This window comes from Aphelocoma coerulescens, chromosome 3 (genome assembly GCF_041296385.1).
Source record: "Aphelocoma coerulescens isolate FSJ_1873_10779 chromosome 3, UR_Acoe_1.0, whole genome shotgun sequence".
Taxonomy (NCBI): Eukaryota; Metazoa; Chordata; class Aves; order Passeriformes; family Corvidae; genus Aphelocoma; species Aphelocoma coerulescens.
The window spans coordinates 54,202,389-54,229,950 of NC_091016.1; the positions used below are offsets into that span (position 1 = coordinate 54,202,389).

A 27,562-nucleotide genomic window follows, 5' to 3' on the forward strand; every position below is an offset into this window, starting at 1 on the left:
TTCTTCTCTGTTCTTTCAAACTCCTGGTACGCCCTTCAACTTCCTTGAAGTATATTAAAAGTCATTAAGAAATTGTGTCAAATTTACAGTCTACTTTTTTTTTTTTTCTACTTATAGTCTTTCAGCTGACTAAGCAAATGTTCCTGTGCTGCTGATCAAAACCCAAAAGAACTGAATAGCATCACATATATAGCCCCACAGATTTGGGTCAGAGGGATGATTTGCTATAAATCTATGTAGCTTACTCCTTCTGAACCCTGACATGTGTGCTGTAATCATCTTCTTTGCATAAATCTCAGCCTTGTTCAGTATGATTTTATATGTTTCCTTTGCTGTTTTTGAACATCCATTTGTCATTTGAGAATTTCATACTAACTGAGATTTTTAAAAGCCTTGTTTATTTGCACTTTCCCTTTTATTGGCAGACCTATAGTCCAACTGTATTCACTGAAGACAGGTTTCTACTAACTAATCAGTTTTGATACTGTTAGGTGATAGTTTGAAAATTGAGAGTACTTCATAATTTCAAAGAACTTGCTTTAGTGGTGGACTTGGCAGTAGTTAGTTTATGGTTGGATTCAATGATCTAAAAGGTCTTTTTCAACCTAAATGATGCTATGATTCTGGAACTGGTGTAACGCGTGCCCTTTCTACTATGAAATTTGCATAATAAAAACCACATTTAAGTGGTGTGATTAAAATAGAAATACACTGACATATTCTTTACAACTCTCTGGGCTGTCTAGAGACAGAACCCTACCCGAACAAATAATCAGAAAGGAAAAAAATACCAAACACCACTGACTCAGAAAATACTGACTATAAAGGTCATTTTGGTTTATGTATTGTTTGTAGACATGTTTTGAAATTACTGATGCAGAAATTAAGTCAAAATATTCTGCTTTCCCTGGTAGTTGTCTTGTGACTAGCTTTAATTGAGCTTTACAGCACTCCTCAATGTGCAAAAAGAACTAAATGACCTGCTTCTCTTCTATGCATTTCTGTAGTGCTTTTTTGACTGGGTGACAACAACCTAAAAGCTATTCTAAACTATCAAAATCATTAACATGATATTGTAGATTGACGTTCAACAACCTGACATGCACAGAATCAAAAAAAGTGAAGTAATATATAAATAAATGAGGAAAAAAGTAACAATTGATTCTTTCTCATTAAATCAAGTTAAATAATTTAAACTGTGTTTCTTTCAGGAATCATATGTATGGAAAATGTATCAAGAACGGTGCTGGGAATTTTTCCCTGCTGGTGATTGCTTCCGAAAACAATACGAAGACCAGCTCAACTAAGCAGAGATGAGAATTTCTGGACAAAAATGTCCATGTATTTCCCAGCTCTTTTGGGAATGTCTAAAAGATTTCTTAAATCCCCAAAGCTGTGTGCATTTTGGAGCACCAAAGCTCTGTTTTTAATGACCCAACTGCACTTTTGTTTTCTCGTGTATTTGCTTTGAGAACACTGGAGTAAAGAACAATGAAAAATTACAGCAACTTTGGAACCAAACTAACCACTTGCACAGACAAAGATGTCCCTATACATAACATGCACACACAAGTAGAGACTTGAGACAGCTTATTTTTGAAACTGCCAGATGATGCCCTTGCCTAAAAGATCACACATGGGGTGACATGGTAGCAACACTCATTCGGTCTGTTTATTTCATCATCCTGGAAGGAACTATATATAGTTCACAGAGCACTGTAAAAGATTGTTGTGGACACTAAGTTGTGGGGAAATAGTGCCTTACTATATGTGGGTTGAGCTATGCAGAAGATGAGTGCATGATGACATAATTTTTTTTTTTTTCTTTATGTCTTCCCTTCCAATTTAATATTTATTTTGTGGTTTTGGTGGGTTTGGGAGGAAGGGATTTGATTGTGCACATCTTTTTAATAAGACTGGAGTGTCTCAGGACAAGATTAGGTTATTCTCATCGAGTTCATTTCACATTTACCTTCCTCTTTAGCTTTTGCTCTTATTTTGGTAATGCTCTGATACAACACTGCTACTTTATGAAATCTTTGTATGAATACAAGACAGCTGCAAAAAACACTTTAACAAGAAATGTTTCATTGCATGTTTATTATGCAAGTTTAAAACAATCAAAAAACAACCTTCAGAAACAAGTTGATCAACATGAAAAAACATTCACAATAATTATATCCATAGTAATAAAGTGTTGTGGGCTTTATTGTACATCTGGAACAAGTGTCATCAACCAACAATGTATATGTTATAAATTTGACAGTAATTTTAGTTTCTTTTTTTGTTCTTACTTTCATTTCTGCCATCTGTGATTGATAGTGGAGTTGAAGATTTTCTTGTTAAATTATTTTTTAAAAGCAAAGCTGAAGCAATATCCATTCAGGGACTCCATCAGTTGCATCATGAAACACCAATGATGTGTACATTACTCCATTTTGAGTCCTTTTCAATTGTAATGCCAGTCTTTACAAATAAAAAGAGACATTCAGAATGGAAACAAGCTGGTTTTGGTAGCATTTGAAGTTTTTGTTATAGAGTCTTTTTATCAATCCCTGAATTAATTTCAACCACGTCAAACCAGGATTAAGCTACTGTTTCCTTAATGAAAGCTTTTGGTACTGTTTTTGGTCTTTTCTCCTGGACTTCTTGCTGTTCTGTTGCTCTCCTTCATTTCTATACAGGTCACAGTTTTCTCATAAAAGAAATTTTCTGTATCAATATTCAGTTATAACTTAAAAAAAAAAAAAAATTGCAACTAAGGGAATAATCACTTTAAAATCCTAAGGCTGTATTGTTAAAAGCCAGGCTTTCAATTCTGTGAATATTGCTAAATTTGGTATCCTGTTCACAGTTATGGTAAAATTCTCTCAAACTTTGCAAGATTTGAAGTCAGAGGCTGGGCAGGCTGGTGACAGTGCAAGGGACAGGTACAGCAACTGCAATTTTTATTCAGTTTTTAATCCTCTCCCACCCAGACTGAAATGTTCATTCCAGCTCTGTTTCCGCCCTATTTGGAACTACTTCCTAAAGCACCTTCATTCAGCCTTTCTGGGATTTGTGTCTTAAGATTTAGAAATGGGGGATTGCAGTGATGTTTCTTTTTGGGTGTACAACAGGAGAATAGTTGTTTGACACACAGGTACACAGGCTATTTTGGTTTTGCACATTTTGTAGAAAAAATAATAGCTAATGATTCTGAGGGATATTTCAAGATTCCTTTATCTTCAAAACAAATTCAAATGGGCTTTGTAGATAAATACCAGAATAAAAGTGACATGTTTCTTTAATCTCAATCTCTGAGTCCCAGAGCTCCTGGGGCATCCTTCCTGTTGAATCCAGTATGCTGTTCAACAAATACTTGTGAAGCCATACTAAAACACTACAGGTGTTTTTACAATGAGACCTGTTGATTACATGGTGATGCAAAAAGTTTAAGTATGAAAAATTTTCATTTATTAAATCAATTACAGCTTTCACAGAAGAAAATTCCTATATCTAGGAACTGGTCAGGAGAGTTTGCAAGATTAGTGTTCAGTGATGAAAATTATTTGAACTTGCTTTGACAGACCTTCAGAGCCTGGTTCACACAGTCCTCTCTGCAGTGGCTCTAGGGTTTCTGTGAGTCCCTGAAACTTAGCATTTCCTGTTTGATGCACAAAGTTTGCCTTGGAGAGCCTTTATCTTAAGACATAATTCAACAAATAACCCTCTAATATGCACTTTAAACAGGGTCTTATTGAAGCAATCCAAATACTGTATGATACACACTGTGGGATACAATTTAATACTGTTTCATTTGTTTTAGGCTTAGACAAAGTTGAAAAAAATTCTTAGATTTTACTGAAAATTACTGAACTTCCTGTGACAAATGTAACTTCTTTGAATTTTTGTGTTGTAAACAGTCAAACAATACACACAATTCACTGCTTTAATAGTTGTGTCAAAAGACATTAATATTGACACAACTGTCCTGTATCCTAGCACAATTTACAAGAGCAGGTAATATCATGTCACTTGAAAACTGCAGTTTTAAATCAAAGAAATTCAAAAATTTAGTGTTTATGCTTGTTTTATTTAAGGCAAGGTTATACTTACACATTTGTGTATGCTAATTTTTTTTCAGCTGTTAGTTGAACTTACTGATTGTGTCAGTAAAACAGTAATTTTAAGGAGGAAATCCTGAAATTTAAAGAGCTTCTGCTATTTATTGAAAATAAAGTATCTCCCACCCTTTCTTGAAAAAAGCAGACACAGAATTTTTGTTTTTTATCTCTGAATATCTAAAAAATTGAGAAGAGCTCTAAAACTGATCACCCCAGCACATCAATGTTGACTTCAGCAAAGGGACGAAGAAATGAAAGGCAATGGAAAAGGAAAGTAAGGTGGAAGAGTAGTTGAGGTGTGATTTATTCGTGGAAATTGTTACCTCCTTATATATTGTTCCCTTTGGAATTGACAATTTTTACACTGTCTTCCTATAACCTGTTCTTATGTCTCTCCTATCCCTTAAAGTTTGAAGCTTACCTGTGTTTTTTTACTGAGACAATCACAGAAAATAGGAAGGAAGAAAATGTTTCTGTAATATCCTTGGCCCCTGCATGACTACAAGATTAATCCTAATAGCACTAATGTGCTATTTAAATTGTTGAATATTTTAATTTTTACTCTCTTCCTACTGTTGCAGAACTCTTACTAATATGAATTGCATTAATGTTTATTTCTATAACTATGATAATATTCCTGCCCTTTTCACAGGCACTGAATAATTCAGTTTACTTACATAATAACCTGTGAAGTATTTATAGGATGTAATATTTTCTAATACAGAATTTTTTTTTTGTTCATTAGCCAAAACAAATAAAACTGGTGTCCAAAACAATCTTTGTGAAATGGCAAGACATCTGTCACAGAGAGCATGGGTGGGTATGTTCTTTGATTAAAGCTGTCTAATATTTGTGCTCATAAATACAGCTTCTTCAATCTCTCTCAAGTCACAGCCACTTTTATTTGTAAAATTATTTACTTCTTTTTCAGTTTTTTTCAGCTTTTCTAAATCCATGCCAAACCATAGAAGCTAGGTTACAAATAGAACTTCAGATTATACAGATTTTATAGTAATTTCTCACTGAAAATTTGCAAGTTATTTAAGCAGAAAGATACATTTATACTTTTTTTAGGGGTTTTTGAAGCTTTTTTTCTGGATTAGGGTTTTCTTTTTTGTCTGCATAACATTTTAAGCATATCCATGCAATTCCTTCTATCCATTTTACTTCACAATTGTCTTTTTGGTTTAGATATTGTGAATTGGATGTTTAGACAGAAGGATGTGTCTCTCTTACATGGGAGAGAAGACTCTTCTCAGCAGTTATTGAAGATCCCCCTTCTCAGCAGTTATTGAAGATCCCCCTTCTCAGCAGTTACTAAAGATCTCCATCAGCCAAACAGCATCCTTCTGCTGTGTCAGTGGAGGCCAAGAGTTGAAAATAGTTCATGCCTCAAACATTGATATAAAGTTTTACTTATGATAAAGAAGCTGCAACCAAAGAAGCCTCCCTGAAGAGTGGGATTTTGAACTGAAAGTCAAACTGTTGATTAGATAGAGGGGAATGCATTGGTCAGTTATCTCACACTGAGGGAAAGGCTTGCATCCACAAAAGGCCAAAGCCACCAGCTGCAGCTATCCCCGGGTGAGTTTGGGGTGGGGGGAGAGCACAGCTCACAGAAGCCAGGTTTACACAGATTCCTTCCAACCGAGGGGGCAGGAGGAGGTTTTGGGTGCATGGTGCAACCTCTGGTGAGAGGCAATAAACACCCATCCATCCTCCATTACACAAACTGGCCCAGCTGTGGAGCCCCCAGCCCCACAGGGCACATCCAAGGGACTTTCACGTGAGAGACAGCCGAGGGGGACTCATAACCCCCTCCAAAGTGCTCCAGAGGCTTTGCACCACCAGATCCCGAGTCTGCTGCAAGAGATGCTCCCCCTTCCCCAGGGAGACATGCCTGGACAGTGCTACCTGGCTCAAGGGTGTATTAAGCCATCGGACTCTGTGCTTTCTGGGGGGGACCTTCACCACCAAGAGACCAGCTGGAGAGGATCAACAGGACATCACTGGGATCCACGGAGTGGTGATATTTTCCTTCACTCTCTTTCTGTCCCCCCCACCTATTTTCTATTTCTTTCTCTTGTCTCTCCTTTTCTCTTTCTCCCTCTCATCAAATAAAACCCTTACTATTGTAACTGGCATATGGCCTCGTTTGCAACTTAATTCAGGCAGAGGAATTTCTAAAGAACCTTAATAATTGGATCTTAACAGATGTGAACATCTGAGCTAAAGTTCTCATGAAAAGAACGTTTTGAAATTTTTGGAATACAAGGGGGAAAAGCTCAAAATCTCACAGTTAAATTTTAACTGAAGGTCCTTGCTGTCAGTCCATTGTGTAAATACTCCAAGTTTGTACGCAGGATGCAGTTGCTGAGTTTCTTTGTAGAAACTACAGTTATACAGACGAAATATCTCTCTCTCTAGATATATTTTAGATAAGAACCTTTAGAATGCTGAAAGGGTGGCTAAAGAATTCTGGATCACGGAAATTGAGAACTGAAATAGATCAAAAGGTTTTGGTTAGTTGTTCTTTATGTAGTCCTAGGAGGATAGAAAGAAACTGCTTAAATGGATTGCACTGAAAAAATAGAACCACACTGGGAGAATTGGAGAAGGGAGACTCCTCAGGTCCTGTAACCACAAGTGAATAAATGGAAAGGAGCATAAAGGGTCATGCGCTGTTGTTATGTTTCTTCGGAGATTAATAAACTGCAATAATTTTGAAGAAGCGTTAACCTCAGTGTTATCTGCACGACAGGCACAGTGTGGCTTAAAGAAGTGTTATTCTCTGAGCCATACTGTGCCTGTCGTGCAGATCAGCAGGAAGGGAGGAGAATGGATGACATCTGGCTTAAATGGTGGCATACAGTGAGGCTGCTGTTCCCTCCTGTGGTAATGTGGTCATGCTATGCTCAGTGCAACCACTGAAGGGGTCCCTTCCCATCTCCCTCAGTGCCAGGGGAAGGAAGCTGGCCATCTGTGTTCTCTCAGTTGCATTATCGGCTCAGTCCTCTGGCAGCAGCCAGCGCACCTCTGTACCTTGCTTGCAGACACTTCCTTGTGGGAACAAATTGAAGTTAAATTGATTAGACAGCTGCTCAGTGCTGACAACAAGCCATATCCTTTTATCGTGTGGTCCATCCTAATGGAAGGAAAGTTGTAAATTCACTGGCTAGGAAATAGAAAATAAATTAATGCCACTGGACCATATAGCGGCAGTTGATTTGGCTCTGTCCAAACAAGATAAAATTTCAAGTACTAAGTAAAATCTTGTGAATTTTTAGGTATCTATACTAGAATAAGTGGCTTCATAGTTTTGATGTAACTACTGATCTGTTTTAAAGTGCTTTACAATGTTATCCTAAGGTATTATTAAACCAAGTTGTTGATTTTGAATATTAATCATACAATATCTCAAGTTGGAAAGGACCCATAAGAATCACCAAAACTCAGTGTAGTTCCTTGTTGTTTAAAAATATTATCATCCTTGATGATCATCTACTCAAATTTAAGGCAATTAAAGTGATAGGGAAAATTTGAAGCACAATGTTTTAGAAAAGCTGGTTCATAGTGTTCTGTGCATATCTGGAAAACCACTCAGTGTTTAAATAAATGTGGCAGAAGGGAATGAGCTTTGGGCAGGAAATACTGACCCTGAATTTATTTTCTTCACTCGTTCTTTATGCTTAGACAAGTGTAGAATTAATAATAATTTAAATACAAGAATGTAAAGATAGGTCCATAATCTCAGAATTTGTCTCTCCCTGATTTAGCCTTCATTATTATTGACTGTAATGAGGTAATTTTTCTTTCTATTTGCTCAGACTTCTGCCCCATATCAGGAGGTTAATATCATATACTTTGCAGTACTTGGAAGGGATTATATACAAAGGCCAAAATAATCCTGGATTATTTCAGGGAAAAATGCAATATAATTTTCCTAACTGATAGTCCTTTTCAATATTTCAAATCTATTTCTTGTTTAAATTTTGCTTCTGCAAATTATTTCAGAAGCCTTCTGGAGATCACAGGCTGGAAGTCATTCTTCTTTTTCTTTTCCAAATCTTTATTTGTCTGAATAATCCTTAACATCTAAATAGTATGCAAATGTAAATTAGGGACTTTCCAGCACTGAGTGCTAATGGCAATCTCCAAATTATATAATTATAATCTATAAACCTGTTTCTTCTATATGCATCATGGAACTGATATATAATTAATTAATAATTTTTATAATGTTTTGATAAGGAATCTTTGCGCAGTCTGAATTGCAGCAGCCTCTTATCTGTACTTATTTTATTAAAAAAAATAATAAAGTAGTTAATATGCCGGCAAGGCTAATATGCATATTTCACCTAGACATTTTTATGCAGGCTATGAGTTCCTTGCCATAGGAATCCAACAAATTTACAGAAGACTGGTTAAAATAAGCTTCTGAGGGGCAATCTGAATAATACTGCTCAAAAAATGTTCTGCCTGGGATAATTGCTAGAAAATAATTCCCAATAAATTTTCCTCTTGTTTGCTGCTTAATTTGTCAGTTGGGGCAATATAAACTACAAGGATCTGTAGCTGTGAAAGGAAGTTACTTTACAAGGCTGTTTTGTAGTTAACATTTTGCATTTATGATCAGCTCTTGACGAACTGTGGTCCAATTATCCAGCTTGCAGTTTAACCATAGTTTGTGTGTAGAAACATCTATGCTGGCATTGTTTTGACAAAGTTGACTTAGAACCAGTAAATAAACGTATTTGTTGTGCTTGTGGTCTTACTACTGTAGGCTGGTGAAACTCAGATGTCCCACCTTACACAGAAACTCCCATTATCTGATATCTTTTTTTGCCTTTGCATCCTTGTCATATCTTGCTGGCTTAATTTGTGTTCCCATGGTTTGGATTTTTTTTATTACCTGAGATCCTTTAAATTTTCTTCACTATATGTAAATTGTTACATGCTCCAGCAACTCTCAAGAATATAGCCGGGGGGTGTAAGTGATTCACTGAATTAACCGGACATGGAGATGTTGGGATAAGGTGGGTTCTGTCTCGGGCAACTGGATCTACAGTGTTTCTAGGTCACATGTTCTCTTGTTCTTTTCTGTGGACAAGACATGAACAGAGAAATTTTACAAACCTGTCCCATTGCATGAGAGCAATGAAGGGTTTCAAACAGTCATAAAAGCAGAAAATGGCAATCCTGAGAAAATAAATGAACCAACCCACAAAACTTTATACAAACCAGGGTATTTAAGTGGTCAGAAGCAGGCAAAATGAATTGTTTTGACAAAATTAACATTATTCCAGTCACATACCCAGAGATAGCTGAGGAACATAGAAGAGCTAATGTGTGTGATGAGATTTAGGGAAGTCTCAGACTTACTGTATATATTCTGACTGTGCTATGCATGGATGGCAGAGTTGGGTACATGGCAGTGAAAGCACAATTACCTGTATAATAATGTGTGGCATGACCAGATGGAAAAGGGAAATTCTGGCATAAATCCTAATTAGAGAAGAATTAACAATTTTTGTGGAAAATAAGCCTGTTTCATGCATACAGATATTGTTAGATTCTTTATTAATGTTATTACATGGTGAAATGATTCAGTATCCTTTTAATATGCAAAACTAATTTAATATGGGACCTGAAAAGATTGATGTTTCTGTATACTGCTTTTGCAATTCACCTATATTCTTAATATGATTCAAATTAATTAATCTGGTCTACTTTGTAGTCATAAAATAAGGATAAGAATAATGTTGGGAAGACATATAAGTGTTCATTTCATTTTGAGTCTTGTAACCCCCATAGCTGTTTACGGCTTAACTGAAACAGTGAATCTCCCAGACTTTCTCATCAGTAACAATACAACATGACAGCCACAAAAGGTAATCAATTTCTAAGGAAAACAGTGTCTTCATTTCTGAAAAGTCACGAGGACTGTATAATCTGACAAATATTTCTGTTTTTCTCCAAAGAGAATAGCCTTTGAAAATTATTGATATTGTGTTCTTAAAGAGAATTCTTTTTTGCGGGCATGGGTGGAGGGGAAGTAAACAGTACAACAACAGGAAGCTTAATTTCACTCGAAGATTATACTGTAATTGTAAATCATGATAATAATCCCTTCTCATACTTAGTTGTGTTAAAGGTTTGGCTAACCATCTTTTGAGCCATTAGCACTAGCTTTGAAGAAAGGGCAGTTTCACTGGACAGGATTCTTCCATTTATAAAAGAAATTACTTTGGACGAAGAATATGATACAGATGAAAGAAAAGAAACAGAAGTCTAGAGAATCATGAGTGTCCTGCTGAGAGTGTATGAGAATTGGTTGTGCTAGTCTACGTTCAAGGGACAAGGGGACTAAACAGTGGTTTCTGGGATTTAGTCTGGACATTAGGAAAAATCTTTTCACTAGGAGAGGGGTGCAGCACTGGAAAAGCTATCCAGGGACTCCCATCCTTGGAGATGTTCAAGTTCATCTCTGGGTAGAAGCCTAGGCTTAAATGCTATCCAAAAGTGCTATCCAAGCAAGACTGCTTTGATTCTGTTGGACGGAGAACAGAAACATCAAAAGTGTAGTTAATCTTTCCTAAGCATCCAGTTAGGCAATTAATTTTGGATAAAAATTGCTGGGCTTCATGTCCATTTAGTCAGACATAGTACAGCAACTCTACTTTTTATGCTTTAATATCTGTCCTAGAAGTTTGTATAGAGCTTATTTTTTTTCCTCTGGAAATTCACTGTGATTTAGAAAGGGAATGGGAAAGGCTTTAAGAACTGAAGTTTTTGGTTTTTTTTACCTGAAATAAATTTGTAAGTTCTCAAAAAATTTGAAAGTAATTCTGTGATTTAAATTTTATGACTTTCATCCATGAAAAGGAATAACACAACTCCCCTTGGAAGGTAATCATCTGAGTCTATAACTTCTAGATGACAAAGCCATTGTTGTGGGTCTGTGCCTGTTTGAAGGAGATTGAAGTGTGTCTGATGGAAGTGTTAGTACTCCTAAAAGAAGGGTATTAGGAAACAAATTTGACAATTACTTTCATTTCTTCTTCTTCTCCCTTTCAGCTGTAGTGGTCTTTAAAATCATTCTGTTTCCCCAAATGTCTTCCTGTAAGCTATTACATTGCTATCACAGCATTGCACTGTTTATCCTTATACCTGGGAAGAACAGGCAGCTAAAATGTCTAACATTATCTTAACAAATGCAAATTGTCACCCTGTCAAGATTCTTTGCAAAGAACACTATCAGAAATTAATATTGCAAATTACATTTAAGAGAGTCCTTTGGTCAAAACAGGTTTTATGGGATAAAACATGTTGAAACATTCATGGGGTCACAGAAATAAGTAGGTGAATTCAGTAAAATAAGATCCACAAACTAATCATAATCAGTGGAAGAAAGATGATCACTAATTATTATCAAAACCCCTTCTGGGAAAAGGAAATTACTTAGAAAATGTACTTAATGACTTAGACAATCAGATGTGTTCTACAGAAGTGTAGAAAAGCATTCAAAACTTAAAGCTCATTTATAAAGTTTCTGAAATGTAATTTTTTCCTTGGGGAAAATAATTTGAAATACAGAGTTTCTATCAGACTTATTTAGAGTGGTTCTTTTTAAAGCAGAACAGGGAGAAACCTCTAGCTAAACAGAACTTGTAAAAATAAATCTAGAACACAATGAGAAAATCTTTGTGTTGTCCCAATTTTAGAAATGGCAGGATTTGGTAGAGGGCGGATATACCCCTGTGCACTGTTTGTGTGGCAGTATTCCAGCATGCCTTCTGGTTGTGGCTGAAGCAACTCATGGGCTGGATTGCAGCTGCCCTGCATGCTGAGAAACACTAAGCCTCTTTTATTTGTTTGACTGTATGCAATCACCAGGCATGCAGCAGAGACCAACCAGTGGGGAATTAGAGACATAAAAATTATCTTCTCAGCTTCTCTGGCTTGTTACAGACACAGGTAGAACACAGTTATTACCAGGATTTACCCACTGGGAACTCTGGAGGCTTTGTAACCAAAATGAAATAATTGAACCATGCAGCCCCACTGCTAGAATTCTGGAAAAAAAAAAAAACAACCCTGAGACAGCAGAAGGCTTCCATACATCAGAGAGTTCTGAACGGGCTTCTAGCCCTTATGACAGTGAGCAGCTTGAGGAGACACCTTCATTTTTGGAAAGGATATTGAAGAATTTATCTGTTAATTTGGTGAATGCTTATGACTGAAAACTTCCTTCCTTACACTACCATGTAAGATGGAATGATATAAAAGTAGTATAAAAGTAGTTCTCTGATTTATAAGGATAATGAAATAATAAATAATTTGTGTGTATAAAACTTGAAGCTGGATATTTGTAAGTAACCTTAGTCCTTTTAATGATGTGATTATTGCATTAGGAAGGAGACAGAAACAGTATTCTATTTAAAAAAAAGAAATCACAGTGAAATCGCCAGGTTGTCATTTCCCCCCTTCACTTATACCTAGTCCATTTGAGTTGTAGAACGCCTGATTGCCAGAGTAGGGTGAGTTCCCAGCTGAACAAGAACTGCCATTCAGGCTGAGACCCTGGTGTGCACCAGCGTGGGGTGTCTCTGGCAGAGTCTCTTGGGGACCCTGATGTGTAGGTGTTACACAACTCAGGGAGATCAGTGTGGTAAATTAAATCAAGAACACCTTAGCACCCTGGAGCAGAATGTGGCACAGTTATACAGGTTTTGGTTTTTACTCTGTTGTTTCAGAAAGAAAATAATTTTAAAAGCAACTGTAGATTATTATATGTAAGAAACCATTGCAATACATGACTGTGCTGTCTCAGTAGCTACACAATACTTTCTCTCAGTTTTGTCTGGAAACTGACTTCCAACTGTCAACAAGCTGTGCAAAGAGATTCTGGTATTTTCCCTGTTTAATGATTTTTTAATGTATAATAATTTCTTGACTATTAAAAGAGGAAAAAAAATTCTGTTCAGAACTACCTACCTTTTCTTGAAACTCAATAGCGAATGTCTGTTAATTTGCTTCAAATTCCCAATCCTTTTTCATTGTTTCAAATGCTAATTCTTTTTTCTGTATCATATGCTTTTGCTTGGTTAGTGGCTAACCTTTTCCCCCTGAGGATTCTTTCTGCCAGTCACAAGGCTGTTCAACTGTCTCTTGGAAAAACAGAATTATGACTTTTTCACCTGAAAATTTGTGAGGCTTATTTTCTCATTTCTATAATTTTTTTTATTATTATTTCTATTACATTTTTTTTTTATTATTTAGTAATCTCTAAACTCTCTCTGAATACCAAAGTTTTCCAACAAAAATTTTAGAGTAACATGCTCACCACTTTAATGAATGTATTGTGTATCAGACATGAAGGAAGAGAATGCAATTAAAAATAATGACCCAATGCCATTCCAAATTTTTTATTACCTCCAGCACTCACTAAATTTTGAATGTTATCACATACTTACAGCTGCAATGAAAACACGTCTTCACTTGAGTAGGATATAGTGTTCCTGTTAATGTAAACTGTATGTAGAGTTATTTATACAACATTTTCACATAAAGCTTCAAATATAAACCAATTAAACATAATTCCCTCTATAAGATTCCTTTCATGCCTCAAAAAAAAGCAATAGAGAAGAACAAGTAAGTCAAAATTTTACTTATTTTGCTTAGTATCTTTTCACATTTCATTTAACAAATGTTGATTGTTATGTAGTATCAAAGCAAGAAGGCTTGTTAATTTAATACTCTTGGAAAAATTCCAGATGTGTTGATGTGGGTGGGTTTTCTCATAAATACCAAACTGAGATCCCAGTTCTTGATATTAAAAATCTTTAGAAATCCTAAAAGAAGTAAAAAATCTTGGTCATGAAAATAGTAACATTCAGATTTGGGGTTTTGCATTTCATATGTTGTCCTTATGAAATATTTTTAAGTATCATTACACACTGTTACTGTTTCATGCATTCACACTATTTGGCTCCTGCAATTGCTTGTTTTGGTTCAAATAGAACCTTCTGTAGCATTTTCCAGCCAGGGAGACCAGTGGCAGCTTTAAAAGAGGACAGGTTCTGAGGAAGAGTGGCCTCTGAATTTTGTATGATTACCCTGGCTGAACATGTACTCACTTTCTTTCATATATTTTTGAAGGAAAGAGCATAAATTTAGTATTTTGTTCTAGTTTCTGTATAGAATAGACTTATGTTTTATACAATTGCACATAAATTGTATTTGAAGAGAACATATCTCTCAGACATCCTATTTTTCTGATATTAAGGTAACAGATTGTACAGAAACAAACTTTTCCTTATTTATTTCAATGCTTCATCAGCCTCAATTATAGAAATTAAAACCTTATTTATAAAGTTACTTCATCAAGTACAACAAAAAGAATTTTTCTATACTTCACCTATCTGAACATTAATTTTTCTAAAGCACTTTTTCATACTCTATTTTTTCATGCCCATAAAAATGCTCTTTTTCTATTGAGTCATTTCTCAGTTTTGCTTTGATAAATTAAGCACACTGAATTCTTTATGTCTTTCTCTGCAAGATGATTTCTTCAGACCTCATAAATTTTTTGAAAAATATGTTTTTTCAAGCATGAGCAGGAGAATCATATACACTGTGGAAGCATACACAGACAATCAACTGAGCACTCATATGATTTTTTTGATACTGCCAGGGTTTGGTTAAATCCTTTTGAAAGAAGCATCATGCTGAAAAAATAACTATATTTGCTCAAACAGTATCACATTTGCATCTTTTCAAACCCCACTGCTTTCTAGTTAAGGTGAGATTGTATTTGTTATTTGTGAACCTGTGACTTCAAACAATTCAAAATGACCCGTCAAAATACAAACCCTTATGTCACTGTCTTGTCCTCACTGCTGTGCTGTTTGCCTCTTGTAAGAGATGTTGAGCTGTTTGGTAACAGTATTTAAACCAATTTGCATTAAAATACTACCACTGGTTACCAAACACTTATTCCAATGGAATGCCTTATGGAAGTTTTCACTTCTGTGTCTTCTAAAATGTTGCAAGAAAATGTTCCAGGTTCAATTTATAAAAGGAAAATAATTAATAGTTCATGTTCTCTCATTAGGCAAGTAGTCAGTCTTTTAAGCGTGTCTGAAAAACCTTTGGATATCAACATTCATCACCAATTCAACAGCTCCCTACCTTGCGTGGCCCAGCTACCCTAGGTCCTTTCTCTTCCTTTCCTCCTGCTTGTTCTCTGTAGGGTTCCTTTGAAGGACATTTTAGTAATGACTTCTAGATGCTGGGAGCCTTAGGAGCTTCATTAGTATGGAAAAGGTGCTTTGCTTAACACTAGCTCAGTTTCCTCAAAAGGGCTGGTAATGCATTTTCAAGAATCATATTATGAATAGAAGTCATACTTCACCTCTTCTGATGACACTTCTCTTCAGAGGATCTGATCTTTCCATTGATATCTGTTATTGTCCCCTGCTGAGTTCCTCTTAAAATGCTTAGGGGGCCCAGAGGAAAAGACATTTTAGTTGACATTTGGAAGTCAGGTTTTTTACTTACCTAATTTCTTTTTTGGCTTTGGATGCCTGTCGTTCTTGTTTCCATTCAAATTAATTCCTGTGTGTTAAGCTGCACTGATATTTTGGCTGATATTTTGTGGCACCAGATGAATTCCCTGTGGAAGTGTGGCAGCCATAGCAGCCTCCTCAGGGAATGCAGTACTCTCTGTGGGATAAAGCATGTGACCAAGTACCAGATCTGCCTCCTCCAGACTCACTCACTGGCAGCACATGTAAGTTGTAAAGTGTGTGTGTTAAGTTATAACAGAGCCATTTTCTGCCAAATTCCCCCCATGGTGGAGCACAGCAGGGAGACATAGAGGTCAGTGTCTGCAGTAGCTCTGTTCAGGACCACAGAGGTGCCATCAGTATCATTTACGGCAGTGTTCTATCCTCCACTTTCTTTCCAAGTGCCAATAGCCCCCAAAAATTATTCCATTCAGTATTTCAGGGCTACTTTACTGGACAATTTATACCTATCTCTTCCATGAACTTTGGCTACTGACTTTAGATGTTACTTGTTTGATTGGTGTTATTTTATGTTAGAAATGTTGCATCCATCTCCTGAGCCCTTGACGTGAATACTTCACAGTAATTCTAAAACCAGCATGTTATGTTCATACAGTGTTTTCACTACAATTCAGAAACCACTTAAAAATGTGCTTTATAAGGGGAACCTGATTCCAGAGCTTGAAACAGAGCAATTTCACAAGTGAAAATAATTCAGTAGTACATTGGTTGTTCTTAAAGACAAAAACCTGCAAAACAATTTAAGCATTTATGTAGGCCTGACATCTTTTAATGGTTCTGACAGAACTGCTTGATTAAAGATGCCCAGAGAAGATTAATGACTGCTGTAAGTATACAACCTTATGGCATCTCATAAAACTGTTCTCTGAAAGTTTAATGTAGGCTTAATAAACAGTAATTATTCCTTCCCACCATATGGCTGATACCAGATATATGAGGGTGGAACCCACTTGAATGACTACTCATAGTCGCAGGTAAGTTGAATAAAAACATTAACTTGTATGAAACATAACTCTTATGAAACATAAGAGGTGATTGCCCCTAGGGGAAATGTCATGTGAATAAAAATACTTGCTTTCAATATCAAGAGTTGAGAAAGGTGAAGAATTTTTATTTCCATAGAGATTCCTTTGTGAGAATATCAAAGCATTTGAAAGATGAGTAATTATTATTTCAATTGCAAACAAATTCATATGAGAAATCACAAAAATAAGAGCTGGAATTTTAAAGTTACTTTTTGTATATAAAGATAGATACAGTCAGGTGAAAGATGCTGATTTTATGAAAATCTGCTTAAAATTTTGGGTGCTTATTCCTTTGGGTATCCATTGATTTCAGTTGGAGGTAATCAAAACCAACCTCAGTGGCAAGCTAAAGACCAGAATCTATTAACAGAACAATAAGTCAGGTATTTCAGATTTTTCTGGAATCAGATTACACTATTGCACACCAAAATCAGAAATCCAAGCCCTGGGAATGAACTGAATTTTTCTGAAGTTCTGTATTATTTGAGGTTGAAAGTAGCATTACAGATTGCTTAACTTTTAGTTGCTGGCTGAGTTGATAAGAGCCAAGTGGTCTCTATAGGCTGCATCTATGGAGCTTCCTGCAGATTGTCTGGTCCATCCTCTGGAGAAGGCTGTTTTTCTCTGGTTGTGGTTTTACATTCACTTCAGACCATACAGCTCTCCATAAATTGCTCATACTTTCAGCATATGTTTTTAACTCAGGGGAAAATAATAGTTCAAAACAGAAAAAAAATACAGGAAATACAGTACCATACTTTATTATACCTTATTGTATGTGTGAAGTAATGGTATGTTTTGAGTCAATAGCACAATAACAGAATAGAAGAGCTCAGAAGATGCTCATTCTCTTCTGTGCTTTTTTGTTATGTCACTGTCTTAAAATACTCTTGCATGGTTTGAATTCCCTGCAATAATAGTTACTTATTCAGAGTCTCAAAAAAGTGAATGTTTGTCAGATCATACTGATCAACATCTGTCAGATTTATTTATCCTCATCTCCCTTCAACCTGCAGCTTGTTTCCCCCATCTTGTTTTTGTTTTCTTTCTTCTATGAAAGTGTATCAGGTTTTTCCTGTAAAAAATGGGTCAACAAATAATTTAAAATGAGAGTTTGACATAGTGCCCTTTAGAGAAATGCTCTTTCAGGGAGTTTATAAGTACACCAGTAAAGATCTAGTCATGTGGTCAGAGGTAATATATCAAAGATTGACACTAACTGAAGAAAAAATGAATCCCACTGTTTAAGAAGCTGAGTTAGTCTGCTTGTGTTAGAGTCAATTTTTGCCCTTAAACAGAGATGGATCTAGTTAAATTAGCTGGTTATATTGAGATATTTCACAGTACTTTTTCTACATGTGATGTGTGTATGGTGTATGTTTTCCTGGCTTTACAGATCAGATGTGCTTATTTTAGTGGAGTCCAGGGGAAACTTGTCATTACTGCTCTTGTGTAAATGTTGGAAATTCACTTATTGCCAGTCTTATTGTAGTGCTTTCTCACTGGGAATCAGATAGACAAAAATGAACTATCTTGTGGGTCTTGTTTGTTTCTGTACCAGCTGAGGTCTTGCTGAGACTGGTCTTTCTGCTCTCAGTTCTGTGTGACTGGGGTAGAGAGGAGGACAATAGGGCCAGACTTCAAGGCAGGCCAAAGAGGAAAAGATATGGTGTTGTCCAACAAGCTGTCCAAGGACTTTTCCCCTGTCAGTGGAACAGCCTTCCAGTTTTCTCCAGCTCAGTGAGAAGACTGTTGCTCATAACACTAATTCAAAACCTTTTTGTCACTTTGATTTTACATAATCATCAATCTGAAAGTTAGTGGGTGTTAGCTAGTCTTTATTCTGTTATTCTGCACTGCAAGAAATCACTCTGCCCCACAACAGAGTTATCAGCCCAGAAATAGACATCTGTGAAAATAATTACTGAAACTATTGCAATTTTTTGTAGAGCAGAAGAAGTTTAAGTGAATGTTTAATAACCACTGTCATTAAGTCCTTGATTAATACTTATTTACTCATTTATACAGACACATGAATACTTCAGAGATGGATATACTGTGGGAACTTTGAGAAGAAGGAAAAGATCTCTAATAGTGATTTGAGAAACTGAAAAACATTGCCAGTGGAATCTTTTGAAACATGCAAGAAAGAATGTTCAAATGAGAAGTGCAAGGAGTGTGATGCCTGCTGTGCTCCTTCAGACACGCATATTCATTTACTTCAACACATTTTTATATCTACTTTTTCCAAGTGGTGCTATGTTATTCAATTCTGTATGTCAGTAATGCCAGAGAGATGTAATGGACAGTTCATCAGCCTCATTAGACAAGGCAGCTGCAGACCAGGATAATAGTCAATGAATGACTCACACTGGCAAAAGATAAGACAGGCAGCATTGCTTCACTGGCTTCGTTGCATTCTTCTGTCCCTTGTGGGGGGTGTTAAAATTGATACTGGTTGGAAATCGCTCTTGTTAGCAAAAACAACTATTTGCCTTTTCCTTCTGCACAAGTGTTCTGCTTTTTAATTGTCTGAAATCTGAGGGTAGCAAAGAGCCATGGATCATGTCCCAGGTGCCTGTTAGTGACAGCCACACAGGCCTCATTATAAAACCTCCTGTTAGAATGCAAATCAATTTATAAACTCGCAACTCCTCTCTGTTAATTCCCCATTGGCTCCATAATTATCTTTGCTACTTAATTATTGATTATTAGTGTGCCAAATCCTGGCTTAATTTCAGTGAGGATTATAGCCACTAGCAAGATAAGGACATAATTTGGAGATGTAAGTGTACATTGATTTTTAAATAGCAATCTTTGCTTGAATGGAAAAAAAAAGATATCTATGTTGTTTCTCTCTGTGGTTGGATATTTTGCAGTAGCTGCTGACAGACCTGCATTGGCTTGCAACAATCAGATGAGAAAGGTGCAGCCTGTGGAAGTTACGGTTCAGTTTGTATGCAGCATTGTGCTTCTTCTGTGAGATCGAGATTACTTTTACTCAAACTTCCTGCTCATAAAAATCTTATATATGAACCTTCCAGGATTTTTCCTAAATTTAAGAAAATTATTTCTTCAGCCTGTACCTGAAAAACTATGGTACAGGTTGGCAGAGTGATTTTTTCTAACTTTAGGCAATAAATCAGCAGAAGAGATACAAGAATAATCCTCTTGTCTTTTATTACCAAACCTGTGGTGTGTTTGTTTCCAGAAAACACTTGCAGCATCTTTGTTCTGTTGCATGAGTGTCTATATCCATTTGCCAAAATCTGCCTACTCTATGACCAAGTGTCAATCAAACCCATGAGCTCTGTCTGGGTCCATGACCCAAATAATACCAGTCTCTATACTGAACATTTTGTCTTGGCTTTTTTTTTTGTGGAATTGGAGATTGGTTCTTGGGAGTTTGGTCTGTCTGACAAAGGGATATGGTCTAGACTGATGTCAGAATGAGCAGTTACAGGGAACTTCTTTTTCCTCACAGTGAAGCCTAAGCATAAGATGTGATGACCAGGGGCTTGAAGCTAATTGCTGTGCTAAATATTAAGCAGAAGATGTGATGCAGTTTTTGGAAAAGTTAGGGTGTGCTTGAAACAGCTCTTGAACATTTGGGGTTTGTCCCTGTCTTAAGGATACATGGCCTCCCATCCATTAAACTGGAATCAGCCTGCCTTATAGGTTAAGGAAGCCTTATTTGAGGAAGCTAGTTTGCTTTTTACTTCATGATGTCTGTTTGACTCATAGCTTTCAGTGGTTTTGCAACAACATTTAAACATGAGCAAAGAAGAATCTCAATGTGTGCTTACGCAAAGACAAGGAGAAGAGCAGGATAACAGCTTATGGAGTAAAATGAACCTAAATTTAACCAGAGTAGCGTTCTTCCTCTGGGAAACGGCAAAAAAAGTACTATTTTTTAGTCTAGTAAAGAACAAATTCACTTGAAGACTGATTGTTTTAAGAAAGGGTTGTCTCAGTTTTCTTATTTTGAACTTTAATTTTTAGCAACTCTAAGAAATTCGAGAATTTATTTGAAACCAATGAAATGCTCTCTGTTTAAAAGTCCACTCTAACATAATGTGGCAGAATAAGAGGGAATTGAAACAGCTGCAGATTGTCATTTCAAAGGCAGAACACTGACAAGCTGCTCTTTGCAAACAAGCATAAGACTTTTTATGCCTTTCTTTCTAAAGGAAGTTTTATAATTACTAGGTGTGTGGCTCTTGTCAATCTGCGTAATTATCACCAAGAAAATTTCCTACCAAAGCAGGGAGCTTTCCATCTTCTTGAAGTATTTTGGAAATGAAACATAGGCACTTTTAACATTTTTATTTACCATTTTTCATTGAACAACATAATGTCTATGTGTGTGAAATTCAAGTCATATGTATTTTCTCAGAGTGGAGAATGACTACTCAGCCTTAGTAATGTTATTTGCTCTACAGGTAAATCTCACTAGTTTCACAGCAAAAAGTGGTTTTGTTATGTCTCTAAAATTTTATCTGTCTGCAACAATTGTTTATTACCAGTACTTTCCTGCAAACAAAAGAGTTATCAAATAAACACAAACTTATCTGCAGGATTTGTTCAGCAGGTGTGATTCTTGGGGTGATTCTTGGTATTGGGCTGCTATTTACTGCTTTGCTTAATTTAAAAGAAATTATTCTTTTAAATATTATATAGTAGTTGTATAAAGTAGTACTGATCAAACAAAGAAGTATCTTATTCTGTTCCTGTTGACGTCAGTTATTTTTTATTTGACAAGTATTACCGCAGGCCTGGGCCCTAGGGTATATCACTGTGTCCTGCAGCCATAGGGAGGAGGAGGAGAGAAGATCCAGCAGGCAGGAATTGTGCAGCAAGATTGATTTATTTACTTATTTTACAAACTCTTTTATAGACTTTTTTCTTCATAGTCTAATTGGACAGAGGATCAGCCACCCCTTGGGGGTGATTGGCTAAAATCCTAAAACATCCATTGTCAAAATATTTTTCTACTATACCATAAACAAAACTTTTCAAGGTTGTAGGTGGCTTGATTGTTTACGTTCCCTGCTACCTCTTCTGTGAGAGAGAAAAGTCTCTCACGGACTTAGAAAATAGCAAGAAAATCCTTGCTAGCAGCATTTTTGTATCTACAGACAAGTAATGGTAATTTTGCAGTTGTTTTCTGAATAAAGCATTATCTTACTTCTAAGTCTCAAACAAGCAATAACTTGGTGTTAAAGATTGCACTCAGGAAAAAAAATCCATGCTGCAGGTTACTCTCTTAAATCTGACAGACAGCACTAGTCCCACTCTCCCAGGCTTGGACTTGTTGATGTGGAGACTGGTTTCTGCTGGGTCCATGGCAAGGACGCAGCCACTCTAGCTGGGGTCTGTGTCAGGGGAGCTGCTGTGGTGCTCAAAAGCTGACAGTGAAGCACAAACTTCTGTGCTGCAGCTGTGCAAGAAGAGAAGGATTGTGTGGGTGTTGACACCATGGTTTGTGTTCATATCTGACATCAGAAAGAACATACAGAAACCAGACAGGCTGCTTGACTGCCCTAAGGGGGTACCCCTTGTCTGTCTCCACCTCCACTGAAGTCATTCTCCAATTCACTTGTTATCTTTTCCCTTCAGGTGATTTTGTTCAGCTTCCTCCTCACTGATGAATTGATGATCTGTCTCCAGCACTACCTCATCTAGATCTCTTCAGTCCTGCAGTCCAGCCTATCTCTTAGGTGTCTGTTCTTCAGCTTGTTTTGTGGACCTCATGGTAACTCTAGCCAACTAGAAGAGCTAAAGATAATACAAGCTGTTTTCCATATTCCCCTGGGTGTTGCTTTTGTATCTTTCCTCTTCTTTATCTATATTAACAACTATGCATAGTGACTATAAGCCCATGTTCTACCTACATGTATCTCAACCTGTTCACTCAGTTCTTTTTTTGATCTTTACAATGCTGTGTGTAGATTTCACCTACAATGTTCTTTCACCAGAGAATTTATTGTATTTTATTTACACGATGCCTCAGTTTTCTAGGCAAAATTACTTTTTCATAACTGCTTTAGTTGTGCTGCTTTAAGTGGATTAGGTTGATAAATATGAGTTACATAGTATTCTCCTCTTTTCTCACATCATGTCTTTTTACCCTTTCTTTATTTTGTGCATCCATCAATGCAGGGATAATGATTTTCTAAAGGCTCAAAATGTGCCTAGCACATAAATCTCAATTCTTGATGATGTCTTTGGAATGAAGATGCTGATCAGGTCACACAGTACTGAATATTAGCACCTATTGGATCAGCTTTGATATAAATATAGTTGCAAATTAGGGAAGAGGGCTTATTGATCTCTTCACTGGACAAAAGCTCCTCTAGGTCAGCAGTACCTCAAATTTCTAAAGGTTATCCAAGAGACATAGAGATTTTCCTTTTTTTTTTTTTTTTTTTCTTTTTTGACATGCAGCCTTTTGTACTGTGTATATTTCATTGTGTGAACTGTTTGTGAAACTCCTGACCATTAATCCACTGTTTTCTTACTCTCACTAGTGCATCTGATCCTGCTCATTAACCACCTCCCTGCTGCTGGTTTGTGGTGCACAAGCCCAGAACACTGTCTTGGCACTCTTTAACATTATTCTATAATGCTCAGAAGCTTTGTTTCTGTCAGCAGCAGAAGAATTAGAGCACAAAATTTTCTGATACATATTAGTAAAATCACAATATATAAACAGAAGCAAACAAACTAGCCATATCTTGCATGGATCTGGATAGAGTTCAGACATGGTGATGTGTAATAATTTTGTATTTTAAAACAATGGGATTTGGAAATATTCTAAGATTTTATGGCATTTGCCTTCTAATAATTCTGCTCATTTACCCACACTGTCTTTCACCACTGTACATCTTATAAATGTCAAATACTTCCTTCTCACCTAATACTTGCTCAGATTTTATCTAGTACTGGCAAGGTAACGTAACTAGAAGGTATTCTAAAAAAATAAAGCAAGCCAAACTTATGGGAGGATTTGCTTTTATAAAACTTATACCAGACCTTTTTGCAAGCATGTTTTCCCTTTTATGGATCCACAGGATTATGTGAACTTGGTTTTATTTTCATGCTGATTTTGCATGAAAAATGAACCTTAGTTTTCTTTATTATAAGATTAAGAGATTTTTTTAGATCTGCTGTAACTGAATCCTGAAATTAGTATGAAGATGTCCTCTATATCCACCTGCCCAGTAGAGAATCAGAAAAAGAAAAGATATCTGTTGCTGCTAATTTCACAAAACGGTAGTCGTGCCATTTGAAGGAAACACTTTGGCTACAGGAGAAATCCTAGAATATTCTATACACTTTCCTTATATGATGGGCTGTAATGTTTAGGATGGCACAAGAAATTATCAAAGACAATATTATTCCTACAGTGAAAGGCAATTAAACATGGAATATATTGAAATCACTGCTTCATTTCCTTTCTCTGCCTACAAAGTAATGTTTCTATTCTCTCAACAGTGATGGTCCACTGGTGATGCTTGTTTTTCTCTGTCCATAGCAGATGTTTCTTGCTAGAGATCTTATCTCTTACTGGCCCTTAGCTTTCTGTCCAGTCAATCATACTGTGCAGGCAATTTCACAAAAATCAATCTGACAGTAGAGACTGAAACTAGGAAAAAAATATACTGATAGTGGAGGAAACACTACTCATAAATGAAATAAAACACCATTACTTGCAGTTGGGAGCAACATTTAAATTGTATCTCTAGCTAACAGAGCTGTGAAGAATGCCATCTTGTTGACTAATGGTCTGCAAAGGTTTTTTCAGTCTGCCTGGGCTATTTCAAGACAATCAATGCAATATTGCTCTTCTCCAGATGTCCCTATTCATCTGCGAAACTTTTAGCACAGATTGTTCTCTTATTTGTAAACAGATTATTCAACAATCCCAGTGTATCACCAGAATGACAGATGTGATGTGCTATCAGAAGTGGCTAATTTCAGATTAGATAATTTTCTGTGCACAGTGCCAATTAGCCTTAAAGAGTAGAGGAATGCCTGGCGGAAAAAATGCTTCATTTTACAACCATCTGGTTTGTTACTGGGCCTTGGGAATCTTGTATTTATTGATGATAAAATAAAAGAAGCAGTTTTAATACCTTTTCTTTCTTATTCTTCCCAGTCAATGTATTTTTAAAGATCTTAAGTGATTTATGTTGGGTCTTCTGATCTTACTGTAAATTTTCCTCAAATTTACCTTGTTAAGAAAAAAATGGGAAAAGAATGGAGTGACAAGGCCTGACATCCTTCACTGCTTGCTATTGCCTATAAATTGCCATTGTCACTTAGAAAAAGCAAAGCTAAAACCTGCATTTGTTTCGTGGTCTATTCTTAGGTATCCCTTACTGTGTGTAAAAATTTTACAGCTGGACAACTCTTCTCCCTAGAAGACAGCAAAAGGCTACATTTAATGAAATACGCATTTGTGTTTGTGTCTCTGAAGAAAATTGTATTTCTGCATTTTACTTTTAAACATTCCCATTTCTCTGATTCTGCAGACATTTAAAGTTATGTGCTTAAGATCTTATTTAGTTGCTTTCATCTTACCTAGATCTTAAATTCACATGTGATCTAATAGCTTAAAATGTATTACTCTCCCTTTGAATGACCTTTAGCACTGCTACACATAGCGATTGCTTTGAGCAGGGAAAAGCTAGGCTACCTAGCTTAATCGTTAAAGTCCATGGATGAGAGTGGAGAAGGAAGAATCTAGGAACTCTAGTTTTTTATGCTTTAAATGTATTACACCTTACATTAAAAACTCACCTGGAAGCAGATTTCACACCATTTTGTCTCTCTCTGGGTATTTTCTGTTGTACTCTCAGCTGCATATTCCAGTGGAATACCCTGGGATTGAGGAAAGGTCTTAAAGGTGGCATGGGGAGAGTGGGATTTCATACAAAAGTGAGCAGCATTTTCAATGAAAGTGGCTAAACAACCTTACTTCAAATTTCTACCCGGATGTGGTGTAAGTCAGATTTTAGTTGCTAAGTCCAGCCCATAACTCTCACTGAGAACAAGATATTTTCCTACCTCACCGTTCAGCTGTGTCATTGCACAGGAGTCTCACATGACATGTAGTGCCAAATCTGTGTAATACCCTCAAGTCTTCTAGCTCCTGAAGCTCGGAATTCGAAGCCTTGCATTTAGGATATGAATTCCCAAGTCCTGTGTTAGCAGCTTGTAAAGTCTCTCTGGATTAGTTTCTGTCTAAAAGCTAAATGCATTAAGGACATTCAGGCTGTGCTTTGTAATGTTTAACTTGAGGTGTTCAGAGTCCAGAGATAGAGACTAGGAAAATGCCTTCTGTGAATTTTTTTGATGAGGAAGAAGTGGCATTACTTTTTTTTTACTGTGGTTTACAGGCAGGCACATAAGTAACTCCAGGATTCAGCAGCTGTTAATTAAGAGCAGCTGCTTTGGACACATAAACATCAAGCTTAGGCTTCATGCCCCTTGCTTCAGATACTTAAATCTCTCTGTTGATATAGATCTCAACTGTGTTGTTCTACCAGCAGCAAGACACAAACAATCAAAGTCTTTGTGTACACCCAGTTCTGTTCCATTTAACTTACAAAGTTGTAAATGAGCAACTGAAGTTGATGAAGTTGCAAATCTAGTTCCCTAGTTGAAATAAACTGATACAACTTTGTTGAAGTTTTTTAATCATATTATGTTGGGTAAACTTTTATTTTAGCATTACAAACCAGTGTCTCACAATTACTCATAGGGGGCTTGAGAAAATAATGGGAGCAGTGCAATAATGAAGATAAAAAATGCAACCTTAGAATGTAAAATAGGCATAAAATAATAACTTGATTCTCTTTTCACCTAGGATTCATCTTGTCTTATTTCTGATACATACTTTTTGCTAAATTGCCAGAAATATATAAAGCCTCTGGCTGAACTTTCAAACTTTTTTTTGTACTTAATAAAGGAGTTAAAAAGACATAAAGGCTGATTCAGTCTCCAGTGAGACCAAGGTAACTCAAGCATAACACAGAGGAGGAAGAAGAGAAATACTGTTATAAATTCCTTGCCTAAGAATGAACGCAGAAATCCATTCATGGGTGCACCCAGCTTTGATTCTGGCTGCTCATTTTCTCAAAAATTCAAAATCAATTCCATGCATGCTGCTGCCTGTTAAATTTGGTTTTAACAGTCCATCAGACAATGGCTGAATAACAAAGGAGGGTTGTGGATGCTTTTTTGTTTTGCCTTTATTGGACTTCTGGAGATTTTCTGAGTTTGTTCAAAGCAGAGTTCATCATGATTCATTCTCTTGAGTTGGACTTAAAGAGATTTCTTCACCAGAAGGGATTTTTCTGAATGGAACTTCTACAACGTCCAAAACCCAACAGTAACTTCTCTAGATATTACAATGCCTATGGCTTTTATTTTCTGCATAATTTTTCTTGACATTTAAATGACAGAGAAATAAGATTTTAAAACCTGAGCTTGTTAGGAAGCAATTAGCAGAGAAAAGAAAAGTAACAGTCTCTGGTAACCATGTTTTTCTTTTTGCATGTTTATTATTCATAGAAAGAACATCTATTCCTTTGCTCTAGGTACCCTTTACATTATTTTCAATGCAATCATCAAAGCATCAACCACCATTTCCATCTAATCCCTAGAAAAATGTGGGAGAGTGAAACAAACACTTATTATCATGTTCATCACTCACTTTTGTAGTTCTTCATCTTTCAAACCTTTGTGAAGGGAGAAAGAAGCTTCTACACTATCTCTTGAACTATTGCAAAGATGATGGAAATAAATCCTTTCTAGAGGTGGACTCACAGCC

General features: G+C 36.3%; 1 protein-coding gene and 1 long non-coding RNA gene across 6 annotated transcripts in view; one reads left to right on the forward strand and one right to left on the reverse strand.

Annotated features, from left to right (window-relative positions):
* RYR2 (ryanodine receptor 2) overlaps positions 1-6,244 on the forward strand; it is a 392,986-nt gene extending 386,742 nt beyond the window's left edge. For all 5 annotated transcript variants that reach the window (XM_069010345.1, XM_069010346.1, XM_069010347.1 and 2 more), the window contains one exon: positions 1,212-6,244. In XM_069010345.1, coding sequence (XP_068866446.1) covers positions 1,212-1,307 — 96 coding nt within the window. In that variant the 3' untranslated portion in view covers positions 1,308-6,244. The remainder of the gene's footprint in view (positions 1-1,211) is intronic.
* A 7,274-nt stretch (positions 6,245-13,518) lies between these two features.
* LOC138108147 (uncharacterized) lies at positions 13,519-25,960 on the reverse strand. The gene is made up of 4 exons (XR_011149878.1): positions 25,795-25,960; positions 25,528-25,608; positions 15,523-15,606; positions 13,519-13,960 (listed from the first exon to the last, which is right to left on the reverse strand). It is a non-coding gene; the product is annotated as an uncharacterized lncRNA (long non-coding RNA).
* Positions 25,961-27,562: the final 1,602 nt, after the last annotated feature.